The 12,069-nt window shown below is 59.5% G+C and overlaps 2 protein-coding genes across 2 annotated transcripts in view; one reads left to right on the forward strand and one right to left on the reverse strand.

The window, feature by feature from the left end:
- Ccdc154 (coiled-coil domain containing 154) overlaps positions 1 to 5,782 on the forward strand; it is a 7,451-nt gene extending 1,669 nt beyond the window's left edge. The window contains exons 6-17 of the mRNA XM_026385299.2: positions 48 to 171; positions 1,792 to 1,893; positions 1,976 to 2,104; positions 2,178 to 2,302; positions 2,543 to 2,669; positions 2,764 to 2,901; positions 3,890 to 4,009; positions 4,169 to 4,245; positions 4,506 to 4,623; positions 4,763 to 4,849; positions 5,087 to 5,274; positions 5,395 to 5,782. Of these exons, the coding sequence (XP_026241084.1) occupies positions 48 to 171; positions 1,792 to 1,893; positions 1,976 to 2,104; positions 2,178 to 2,302; positions 2,543 to 2,669; positions 2,764 to 2,901; positions 3,890 to 4,009; positions 4,169 to 4,245; positions 4,506 to 4,623; positions 4,763 to 4,849; positions 5,087 to 5,274; positions 5,395 to 5,476 (1,417 nt within the window). The 3' untranslated portion in view covers positions 5,477 to 5,782. The remainder of the gene's footprint in view (positions 1 to 47; positions 172 to 1,791; positions 1,894 to 1,975; positions 2,105 to 2,177; positions 2,303 to 2,542; positions 2,670 to 2,763; positions 2,902 to 3,889; positions 4,010 to 4,168; positions 4,246 to 4,505; positions 4,624 to 4,762; positions 4,850 to 5,086; positions 5,275 to 5,394) is intronic.
- A 724-nt stretch (positions 5,783 to 6,506) lies between these two features.
- On the reverse strand, positions 6,507 to 7,364 carry Percc1 (proline and glutamate rich with coiled coil 1). Its single transcript, XM_026385233.2, has one exon. The coding sequence runs from the start codon at positions 7,299 to 7,301 to the stop codon at positions 6,507 to 6,509; it is 795 nt and encodes a 264-aa protein (XP_026241018.1). The 5' UTR covers positions 7,302 to 7,364.
- Between the last annotated feature and the right edge of the window lie 4,705 nt (positions 7,365 to 12,069).

Raw genomic sequence — 12,069 nt, forward strand, 5'->3', positions numbered from 1 at the left:
CCAGTCCTCTAGCTAGCTCAGCTGGCGCCTGCACCCGCTTTCCCTAGGCTGACTAAGCTGACCAGCTTGCTGAGGCAGGAGGAGCAAGGCCGGGAGGCGGCATGCAGTGCACTGCACAAGAGCCAAGAGGATGCCAGCCAGAGGGTGGACCACGAGGTGGCCAAGATGCAGGTACCACAGGGAGGCCCGGCCCTGGCAGGGGCCCCTGGAGGGCCCCAGCATCCTCAGCCTGTGCCGTGGCCAGAGGTGGCTCTTCCCTCCCTGCTGATGGAACTTGGGGGGGGACCTCTCATCCTGCACTGTCCCCCATGGTGACCTCTTACCCCAGTGGCCCTGCCCATTGAGATCAGTTACAATTATAAAAACTCAACTTGGTTCCTAGGCCATGTAAGCAGCCTTTCAAATGCCAGCAGCCACAGGTGGCCAGTGGTGCAAGTCTGGGGTCCTCCTCACAAAAGCCCATTGGAGTGGACATTTCTGGCTGCCACAGCCTGGGTCAGGGAGGGGAGCAGTGGAGCCAGAGCCCCCTCCCAGCTGTTGGCAGCCTGAGCCTTCCTCTGTGAAGCAGGAATTCCAGGCCCCCATGCTGCCTCCCACTCAGGACCCCCAGGACTGACCAGCTCCTTGGCTCTGCAGACAGATCCCTGGACTGCAGCCTGTGCCCCATACACCCAGGCTCCTCCAAGGCAGGGCTCATCCCACTGCTCCCATGTGGCCCCTTCCCACTGCCGCTGGGAAGCTGATGTGCTGGTGCCAAGGTGAGGGCAGAGGGCTGAGGGCTCCTGACACTGGATGTAGGGGAGCTGCCCCTCCTGGGGCACCTGCCTTTTCCTCTGAGCCCCAGAATGTCTGGGGACTTTAGGGCCAGGGTCAGCACACTATGGCCCATGGTCTAATTTTATTTGTTTGTTCATTCATTTGTTTTTTGAATTGGCAATTCAACCCAGGTTCACGGAGCTATCTCCCTAGCCCTTTTTGCATTTAGACAGGGTCACTAAGTTGCTGAGAGTTTTGCTAAGTTGCTGAAGCTGGCCTCCAATTAGTGACCCTCTTGCCTCAGCCTCTTGATTTGCTGGGGTTTCAGGTGTACCCACTGTACCCACTGCCTAGTTTGTAAATAAAGTTTTATCAGCACAAAGCCAGTAAAGCACATTTAGTACTGTCAATGGCTACTTTGAGGTCACAACCACAATGTTGAAAGGTTTCAGCAAAAGTCCTGTGAGCCTGAAACATTTACTGTGGGGCTGTATGGGAAAGTCTGTGGACCTTGCTCTAGGGCACCCTCCTTGTGCCTCCCTCCCCTAGGGGCCTAGCCAGAGTGAGGGCTTCCCCGAGGCCCCCACCCAACCATGGGCAGGGCCTGAGTGCTGGGGCTACTGGTAGAAGAGCTTTGTGGCTGTGAAGAAGGTGCCTGGTGTCTGGACCCTGTGAGACGGAGGGGAGCGCACTGGGCTGGGCTTCATCCCCCTCCCGCTCCTGCACTTTCACACCCTTGGTGTAGCAGGGGTGCTGTGGCCCTGCCTGCCCTCTGCAATGGGCTGTCCCCATGTGTGGGGGAGTTGTCTCAAGTGCACCTACTGCCCTGCCCCAGCCCTTCATCTGGCCCTTCATCTTCCCTGAGCCTGGTCTCCTGGGGATAGTAGCCCCTGCCTGCCCTGCCTTTCTTTCCACTCAGGATACAGTAGATCCAGTTCTGCAAGTCCCAGGGACAGCAAGGGGGATGTGACCTGGGGCTGGGTGGGATGGGATGTCCAGCAGGGAGGCTGAGGGTGACACTGGGCCTCTCCCCAGGCCCAGGTGACCAAGTTAGGCGAGGAGGTGAGCCTCCGTTTCCTGAAGAGGGAGGCCAAGCTTTGCAGCTTCCTGCAGAAGAGCTTCCTGGCCCTGGAGCAGGTAGGATCCTGGGCCAGACCTGGCACCCTGGCCCATGTACCCAGGCCAGGCAGGGGCGTGGCAGACGGTGGTGTTCCTGCAGAGAATGAAGGCATCTGAGAATACACGGCTGCAGGCCGAGGGCAGCCTGCGGGAGGAGCTGGAGGGTCGCTGGCAGAGGCTGCAGGAGCTGACGGAGGAGCGTGTGCAGGCCCTGGGGGCTCAGCGCCAGGTGGGCCTGGTGGGTGGGCGTGGCCAGGGCAGTCTGGGAGAGCACCAGCTCAGGGCCACCTCCTCTGGGACAGGAGGAGGAGGGCCACCTGCTGGAGCAGTGTCGGGGCCTGGACGCGGCCGTGGTCCAGCTGACAAAGTTCGTACGGCAGAACCAGGTGTCAGTGAACCGCATCCTGCTGGCTGAGCAGAAGGCCCGGTGGGTGTCCTCTGGCCACGGGGAGCTGCCTGTCCAGGCAGGCCACCCAGAAGTCATCCACCTCCCCTTCTCTAAACCTAACTCTCTTGGTGGCACCCATGGGAACATTCTGTCCTCTGATCCATGGGCTCTCCTGGGAGATTCCAGAGCGAGCTAGCAGCCGTGTCCTCTTCCCTGGCCTGATGCTGAGGGGCAGGCCAGCGTCAGCTGAGAAACAATGTCAGTGTTGTCAACCCACAGGGATACCAAGGTGTGCCTGGAGGAGAGCCAGGCTGGGGAACTGGCCTCCTTCGTGCAAGAGAACCTGGAGGCCGTGCAGCTGGCTGGCGAGCTGACCCGGCAGGAGATGCAGGGTGCTCTGGAGCTGGTGAGGGGTGCCCAGGGAGAGGGGCAGCACACATCCTGCACATGACCATGGTCACTCAGCTGAGGCCTCCCTGACCTCCTCCTGTCCCCTGCAGCTCCAAGAGAAGAGTCAGGTCCTAGAGGGGTCAGTGGCCCAGCTGGCCAGGCAGTTGAAGGACCTGAGTGACCACTGTCTGGCTGTGAGCTGGAGGCTGGACCTTCAGGAACAGACATTGGGCCTGAAACTATCTGAGGTAAGCACCAAAGGGCAGTAAGGCACATTCTGGAAGGCCTGAGCCCTGAGGGCAGAGGTCTGACCAGTCCAGCTCCACTGCTGAGACCTGAGGCTGTCCCTAGGGGTGGGATGAACAAAGGTGGTAGCCACCCATGGCCCTGGCGTTCATTTCCCTTCTTCTCCTGCATCATCACTGAGCTATAACCTGTAGGCCGGGCCATCCCCTCAGGTGTGCGACTCAGTGGGTTCCAGTTCCTTCAGAGCTGGGAGCCCTGTTGATTCCAGAACTTTTCATCACCACAAATGGAAACCCCAGACCAACCATCAAGTCTCCCCAACACCTCAGCCCCTGGCCTCTCAGATCCATCTCTGTGCTTGTGGCCTTGCCCACAGGACCTTTGATGTCAGTGAAGTCACACACATGTGGCTGCTGTTTCTGGCTGCTCATTGGCCAGGCCCTCACAGTGTATCCTCCTGGCAGGGTGACATCCCCCGGTGTGAGCAGGCCACCTTTTGTTTGCACACATGCCTGTTGAGGGATGTGTGGGCTGTTGTTATTTTTGGCCTTTGGGAATCATACAGCCATGACCATGAGGGTCCACCCTTTGATCTTGGGGCTGGAACCCCCAGGTCATCCCTGCCGCCCCTCTGGGCACACACTGGTCAGAACAGCTCATGACAGGCCCTCTCCTGCAGGTGACAGGCCTGCTCTTCGTCCCTGTCCCTGTCGGCTCTTGGTGGTAGAAGATCTGTGCCCTTCTTCTCAGGGTGCATCTGTGCTGAGCCTGGCAGCCCACTTGACTGGGCTCTGGGCATGGCTGTCCCCCTAGGTGGCTGCAGCAGGCCTGGGCACAGACTGCTCAGAGTCAGAGGTGGATGTGGGCATATGGCCTTCAGGAGCCTCTTCCCAGCCTCCTGGGCCTCTCCATGTCCTGGCTCATAGCCTTGTCCTTCTGCCTGCCTGAACTCTTATCTGGGACCCAGCCTTCTCTGTGTCTGAATCTCAGGTGAAGACTGAGTGGGAGGGTGTGGAGAGGAAGTCCCTGGAAGACCTGGCCCGGTGGCAGAAGACAGTCTCAACTCACCTGCGGGAGGTGCAGGAGAAGGTGGACGGCCTCCCGCGACAGGTGGGCCTAGCTGTCCAGGCTCTGCCAGCCTAGGGAGCTGGAGGGCTTCTCCCACCCCTCCCCTCTCCTGCCTTCCTTGCTGGGCTTGGACAGCCTGGGGCTCCCCAAGCTGGCTGTGCTCGGGGTCACCCCCCAGGTTGTCCGCGGCCTCCATTTCAGATAGAAGGCGTCTCAGACAAGTGTATCTTCCACAAGAGCGACACAGACCTGAAGATCTCAGCCGAGGGCAGGGTCAGGTGAGGGTGCCCCTGAGAAATGGGCAGAAGCTCTGCCAGGTGCCCATGGCAGCCCCGTCCCCTCCCTGGCCTGGCCAGTCCTACTCTGGGCTCACCTCTCCTCTGGTGCAGCTTCCCCACTGCCACCCACTGGGAATCCCTACTTTCTGCACTGGAAGGGGGCAAGGCCAAGTCCTCTTGGGCTCCCTTTGACCTATGGCAGCTAGGGGAGGCACCTATCTGTCTCACCTGGATTCCATAGCTGCCCTCGGTGCCCACAGAGAGTTCGAAGTTGGTGCCATGAGGCAGGAGCTGGCTACCCTGTTGTCCTCTATGCAGCTGCTCAAGGAGGAGAGCCCTGGGAGGAAGATCGCTGAGATCCAGGGACAGCTGGCCACGGTACCTTGGGCCCAGGGAGACCACCATGCCTGGACACTTGCCAGAGCTCCCAGTGCTCAGGGATTCCAGGTTGGGCCCTGGGGCTGGCTGGACACCAGAAGGCCACCTGTGTCTTGCCCGTGACAGGGGCTATGTTTAGTTTCAGAAGCAAATGATAAAACTGGAGAGCAGCATGCAGGCCCACAAGACCATCCAGAACCTTAAGTTCAACACAGAGACCAAGCTGGTGAGAGGGGCTGGGGGATCCCAGGGCTGGGGCAAGCCTGGCCCTGCTCCCTCTAGCCCTGCAGTCTGCCCAGCAGCCCAGCTGGCACCCAGCAGCCTTTTCCTGAAGATGAGGGCCTCTGGCCTGGGCTGCCCCCACCCCTGTCGTCTTTTCCCACGTTGTGTGATCCTCCGTTGTTCTGCTCCCCCCCCCCCCCCGTGGCTCCTGGGTAACACCAGGGGCCCCTGTGTCCTGCAGCGCACAGAGGAGATTGCAACCCTGCGGGAGAGTGTGCTGCGCCTCTGGAGTGAGGAGGGCCCTTGGCCATTGACACTGGGCAGCAGGCGGGTTCTCATGTCCCTGGTGAGGCAGCGGTTCTTCATCAAGGACGTGGCTCCTGGAGAGCTGGTCTCCGTGAACTGCTGGGGCGTGTATCAGACTGTGAGGTGGGCAGCAGGGAGCTTGGCGGCAGCCCCTCAGGTTCCAGGTCTGGGGTAGGACAGGGAGGTCCCCACAGGGAGGGAAGGTGGTGAGAGGTGCAGGCCATGATCCGGGTCCCTGGGCAGGTGGCTGCAGTGGAAGACCGTCCTCATGAACCTGGTGGTCCGGCAGAGGCAAGGCGTAGTCTTGAAGACATCCTACCAGTAGCCTGCACCCCAGCACACGTCCTTGTCCCTTTCCCAGAAATAAATGTGCTAGCTCTTGTACAACATGGGGCCATTACTCCCTGATACCTGCCAGTGAAATCCTCCCCAAGGGCCTGTGTGACTGACACACAGGTTGGGCAGTGGGAAGGACCAAGTCCAGGAGACCAAATTCCCCAATCCCTAGGGTCCTTCCTGTCCTGCCCAATCTCTCCCCCGCAACTCAGGAGCCCCACATCCCCAGGAGAAAGGGTCTTGGCCTGTCCAGAGGCACCTAGGCCTACTGCTGCCAGGACCTACGCGAACCCCCCCAGCAGGAATGAAGACACTGGGACTGCAGGCTTGTGGCTGACCACCTCAGGCTGGGCCCAGCCCTGCCAGCTGACCTGTCATCCAGAGTGCTGCCGGAGGAAGCCACTTCTCAGCACTCATCCAGGGAATAAACACCCATGTTTACTCAAGTCAGGCGCCTCTTTCTGCCTCTTAAGAAAACCCAGGCTCATCTGTGTCCTGGCCCTGCTGCCTGCCTATGCTACACCAGGGGCTGTACCAGGGACAATCAGCACTGGCCCTGTGGGGCTGCGGGTGGGCTGGCCCTTGCCACTGACCTGAGTCATAAGGGATGGCCTGGCAGCGATGGGGCCTCCCCTAGAGGGGTACGTGTGTAGGCAAACACCCCTAGCCCATGACCTCAGGGAGCCAAAGCTCCTGCCCAGGTTCTTCCTCCTGTGGGCAGAGCCCTGGGGGCCCCTGTGCAGAGTGGGGTGCTTCTGGAGGCTGAGGCCAGGGGCTGGCTCAGCCTGGACACACTCACTAGTCTTGCACCCTTGCCAGTCCTGGTGACCCCTGGCAGTAGCAGCCATAGGCTGCAGGACAAGACCAGAACCTCCTTTGGGGCCTGGAAAGGCCTTGCCTGAGGTGGGCAGCCAGGTCACGGCTATCTGGAAGGAAGGAATTCAGGGAGCACGAGGAAGAGTCTGGGAACCCTAGGAAGGGCGGCCTTTGCTGCCCCCAGCACAGCCTTGACCCAGTCTCTAGGCTTCAGTCAGTTGTGTCCCCTCCAATGCCTGAGCACCCCCACCCTGCAGCTCAGGGCTGGCCTCAGATGACCAGCTGGCCAGCAGGTCACTGAAGTCTGGTGTGCCAGGGTGGAGAAGGCCCAGGGGACTGGGCGCCGGCTCCTTCCAGAAGGATGGGGGCAGCTTCCTCTGGGTCATGGGGGTGATGTGGCTGTATTTCCGCTCCAGCCTCAGTCTGTGGCCGGCTGATGCCCTGGGCCCCAGGAACTGCCGCAGCCCATAGTCAAAGAGCTCAGCCAGGGGTCCCAGTGGCAGTGTCCCATCCTTGCTGAAGCCTGACCTGTGTGCCTGCCCCTCAGATCCCCTGGACAAGTGGACCTCAGGCTCAGTGGCCTCCTCGTCCTCTGGGGCCCCGCCCTGAGCCAGGCACACCAGGTCAGCATAGTACAGCTCTCGGGCTGAGTGGCTGGCCAAGTGGCTATCCTCATAGACATCACAGGCATCCGGGTCCTGCCCCTTGTCCTTAGGACCAAAGTACCGCTGGATGTCACCACTGATGAGCTCTGAGAAGCGCAGCAGCCGCAGCGGAGTCTCTGGACTGTTGGGACCTTGGGGAGCCACCCCTGAGTTCTGAGGGGACCCCTTGCCCTCTAGCTCCTCGCCCTCCCTATCCTCATTGTCCTCATCTTCCTCTTCTTCCTCCTCCTCCTCTGAAGTTTCAAGGGGCTCTGGGTCTGAGCTCAGGAAGGGCTGGTGGGACTGCAGGGGCAGCCGGAAGCCACAGAGAGGCCGGATCACGCCAGCAGCCATGTCCTGAAGTCACTGGAACTCCTGGGGCCTCTGTGACTGCAGGCAGTGACTGGAGAGGGAGATAGCGGGCAGGTGAGCAGTCAGAGCTCAGAGCCACATGTGCAACCCAGAGAGGGCTCCCCGGCTCTTCCCTCCCACAGCTCCCAGCTTCCCTGGCCCAGCTCAGCAGGGGTGAGGTTGGCAGAAACTGTAGAGGGTGGGCCCAGGAGTGCGGTGGGCCATTAGCAGAAGCAGTTAGATCCCATCTTATAGGTAGGGAAGTTTTGGGTGCAGGGAGGATGTGGGGGTGGGATTAAGCCCCTACAATCACTAAAATCATGGCCACTCCTGGACCAGGGAAAGCAGAGGGAGAGAAGTCCCAGGGGGTCAGCCTTGCCCAGGGCTTCCAGAGTCCCTCCCTGGGTTGCTATGGCCTCCCAAACCCTTCCTAGGGTCCTTGCAGTTGCCATGGGGGGGTGGGGGTGGGCATGAGGGTCCAGCCCAGCCCGTTGCATCCAGTGGCAGCCTCAGACCCAGGTTCTGGTTGACTTCTGATGAGGTAAGGATACCTAGGTGGATATGACCTAGGCACCTCCTGCTGGGAGGATGATGTGGAAGAATCTGGGAAAAGTGGGGTCTAGGAACCTTGTCTGCATCTGCACGGGAAAGCCAAGTGGGTGCACCCCAGTGAGAGGGAGGAAGAAGGCAGAGCTGAAGGCCCAGAAGCCCAGGACCCAGCTCATCGGGAAACAACACCTGTCTCTGTGGGGGCCTGGGTGTGGGTAGCCAAGGCCCTTGGACATGCACTCCTCAGGGTCAGGATGACTTAGACACTTGTCCCTCCCCTGGGGAAGCAGAGGTAGCTGTACACAGTCTCCCCCACCTGAAAGCCACTGTGTGACCTCACTTGCTCAAGGTGCTGTCGGGATGTCCAGGCCTCTGGGGATGACTGCTCACGGAGAGCAAGACAAGACACCTTCCCACAGGGAGAGCAGTCCCACAGAGGACCTGGGAGGAAGCCCCACAGAGCCATGGCCCTCCCCACTCACCACCAGGCCCTGGGTCCTACCTGGCCTCTGCTGCACCTCTTGCTCGGCAGGCCCACCTCCACCTGGATGCAAGCATTTATAGCTGGGCTCTGCAGCCGCCTGAGGCTGGCAAATATTTGGCGACAGCATTGTCATCGCAGACTGGGCAAATAGAGCCCGTTTGCTTTAGCGCCCGGCAACCAGGGCCCCGCAGGGGGAGCGTCCGAAGACCAGCCTCACCTGCACGCATCCTGCCAGGGGACCGTGGAGTGTTTGCTGCAAGCCCAGCTGGCCCACACCCTGGACCCGAGGACCCTTATCTCTGCTGCTCATTGGGCCTGGTCCAAGCCTTGTCAAATAGGCGGAAAATTAAATTTCATGCTATTTTGAGTTCTCGAGTAGGCCTCTCTAGAGGACATCCTGCCTCTGCAGTGTGCTGCACAGACAGTGCTTCACTGGCAGCAGGGCCCTGGGCCAGCAGGAGGCACAGAGACCACAAGGCCACTGGGATGGGCTAATGCAGATGGCTCCTGGCCTAGCCCCCTCCAGCCATGCAGTGGGGGGAGGGGGTTCTGGGCATTTGTGCCCAGTCTCCACCAGCCCAGATGGGGCCATGATGAAGACCCTGCCCAGCAAGGCTGCCCCTCCCACCTACACAGAGTTGCAATCACCCAGTGAACCTACTGCTGGCCTAGGCTTCCCCAGGGGCCAGACTGAGATGGCTCCCCACCCCACATTCCAGGCCTCCTCCTGGCTGAAGCCACCCCAAAGTGGAGTTGAGAGACTCTGACTCCAGCCAACTTGCCCGAATCCCACTGCTGCTGGTAGGGCTGGTCCTGCCCAGCTTGGCTTGGGCCATCAAAGGCCTCACAATGCTTGCTGTTCTTGTTTCCAGCTCCTGATCTCCAAGAGGCACATGGACACCACCTCCCCTTTCCCAGTTGCTCCCCCTCCAGGTGGGGGGACAGCACCTCCCACCCTCTGCCATCTCAGCACAATGGACCTGGCCTTCCCTGCAGCTGGATCCCTGCTGGTTACTGCAGTTCTTTCCTCAGCTGGAGGGCAGAAAGCTTCAGGAGCCCTGCAGCTACAAGGGGCTTGGGAGCTGCTCACATCTCACAGTGAGGCTGTTTGAGCTGTAGTGGAATGGCAAGGGGCAGGTCACCTGCATGTCCAGAGAGAGACTTCAGGTTGTAGGAGGGTAATGGCATCATCACAGCAACCAGCTGCCATATATCACTACCTCGTCCCTGGAAGGAAACCGAGGGGGTGACCCAGGCGAGACCATGTCCAGGTAATGCCAATGTCCTGGGATGAGGGGCATCTGACCAGGTTCAGTCCTGAGCATCCAGACTGCTTGGGGATCTCTGTCCCCATAGACTGACCTCAGGAGGTTTTTCTTTTTTGTACATGAGATTGAACTTAGGGTACTTATCCACTGAGCCACATCCCAAGCCCTTTTTGAGACAGGGTCTCACTAAGATTTTTAGGGCCTCACTTAGTTGCTGAGGTTGGCCTCAAACTCATGATCCTTCTGCCTCAGCCTCCCAACTTGCTGGGATTACTGGCATGTGCCACCACACCCAGCCTGACCTCAGTTTTGACCAAGTTTGAGACTTCAGGATCCAAAGACACTGGCCCCATCCTGGCTGTGGGGTGGTCTTGCCTCAGCAGGCTCCTCTCTGACCCAGTGCAACTCAGCTGTCAGACCAGATCTTCAGGAGGCCCAGGCTCCAAGTTACAGGCTGCTGGGGCACATAGGTCCTGCTTTGTGACCATATTCAGCCCCTTGCCCTCTTGATGGCTCAGGGGCTCCTGCTCTGATCTGCCCAGAACCCCAGAGCTGGACCAGGGCAGAGAGTGGGGCACATTTGCTTCTGCTTAGAACCATAGTGCCCCCTGCTGCTTGCTCTTGGAAGGATGGGCCCAGGGAAGAGGCTGGGAATAGGCTGAAGTCTGTGTGCTGCCCACTTCCACCTTGGGGGTAAGCAGCAGAGCAGGCAGTCAGGGGACCTTGGGAACCTGCCAGAGGACCCAGGAGGCATGTTGGTAGAGGCTGTGCAGGTGCTGTGAGCACAGGCAGTAACCAGTTCCCTCAGAGCAGCCCTAGCCTGTGTGGCCCCCAGGGCGGGGCACTGCTGTGAGGGAAGACACACCGCCCTGCCCTTGAAAATGTCCCACCTGTGTGTCCAGAGGAGGGGCTTTGGGGGTAAGCTGCAGGAAGGCAGAGTATTCCAACTGAGGACAGAGCCTGAGTGGACCCAGGTACTGCTGCAGAGCTGGGAACCTCTGGGGTTCACTGGGTCCTTGTGAAGTGGAGGCAGTAGGTCCAAGGCAGACAGAATGGACAATGCTGTGCTAATGGCTTTGAAGATGGCAAGGGTGACAAGGCAAGGAGTGCAGGGGCCTAAGAAGCTGGAAAATGCAAGAAAGCAGGTCCCCGCAGGCTTCAGAGTGTGGTCTGCTGACTGGATTCCAGGCCAGTGAGACCCACTTGGAGCTCCGTGTGTGTGTGTGTGTGTGTGTGTGTGTGTGTGTGTGTTTAAACCTCGCAGCTGTTGCTGGTTCCAGCATAGGCAGCCTCAACCGGAAGTGGGGCTGCGACAGGGGTTTGGATCCTACAACGAGCAAATGCAGAAATGCCCATCATGTTGCTGAAAGAGGGCTGTCCACTAACAGTCAGATCTTTGTCCTGGCCTAGAATGATCCTGACATTTTTCTCTGCCTGAAAAGAAATCAAGGAGGAAACCCAAGCCTGGGATGCAAACTTCTAGAGTAGAGAAGATGCTGGAGCAGCTAGGGTAGGAGTTTGGGAACAGGAGCTTGGCAAGGCCTTGGGGACAACATCTGAGACTAGAGAGGGAGGTACCAGGGTCCCACAGTGTGGGCTGAGGCATGATGATGGAGGAGACCAGGCAACTTAAGGAGCAGGTCTGCAATCCAGCGGGAGTTCAACAAGTCTTCCCCTTCCTCACTCCACCTGAGCTTTAGGCCAAGTTCAAGGTAGACCAGGTGTCTCTGGCTTTTGTTTCTGGTGAAGCTAGGTTAGTGAGTGACAGCCTAACAGGGAATCTTGGGTCAGTAGAGAGACTCACTTGCCAGGAGTCATTGCCTGTACATGTCTAGCTGGTGTTGGGTGGGTAGCCAGGCCCAGACCAAGCAGCTTTGTGTCCCCCAGCCCCCTGCCAACCATCTGGGCCCCTAGAGGAAGCTGGTGCCTCAACATATGTCCCAGCACCTGCCTGGCTCTCACTGTGGGCAGTGCTGGCCCTGCACAGCTCTCAGCCCAATGCCTTCACCAGTCCCCACCCCCACCTGTTGTCAGGTCTCAGGCCCTGGAAGAACAGCTCTGCCCCTCCAGAGGCAAGCTCTGCCTGTCCCCAGGCACCCCATATTGATCTTCCCAGGAAAATCAATAGCTCCAATATGTCAACTCTCAAGTGGCGCTACAATAAATTACCCCGCCATTAAGCACACAAGGGCCATAGCCTCCACTCCCCCCCCCATTAGTGGGACATTAGGCCTCCCTTGAAATTTCTCTGTGTGCTTTGAGATAATGCAGGCTGAGGTGTTGGTTTATATCCCCAGGGAGGGGAGGGTGACTTGGAGCTGTGGCCTTTTCCTCTCAGGGTTCCCAGGCAGGCCACTGGGAACCAGCATGCCTGGGAGGTGAGGCACCTCAGCAGCAGGATGTGAGGAAGGACTGCAGGGCTCAGTGAGGCTAGCAACTGCCGGAGGGTCCTGGGAAGCAGAGCTTTGCC

This window comes from Urocitellus parryii, chromosome 9, assembly GCF_045843805.1.
Source record: "Urocitellus parryii isolate mUroPar1 chromosome 9, mUroPar1.hap1, whole genome shotgun sequence".
NCBI lineage: Eukaryota > Metazoa > Chordata > Mammalia > Rodentia > Sciuridae > Urocitellus > Urocitellus parryii.

Excerpts from the sequence above, each read along its gene's own strand:
- Percc1 (XM_026385233.2), bottom strand. The coding sequence starts at position 7,301 with ATGGCTGCTGGCGTGATCCGGCCTCTCTGTGGCTTCCGGCTGCCCCTG.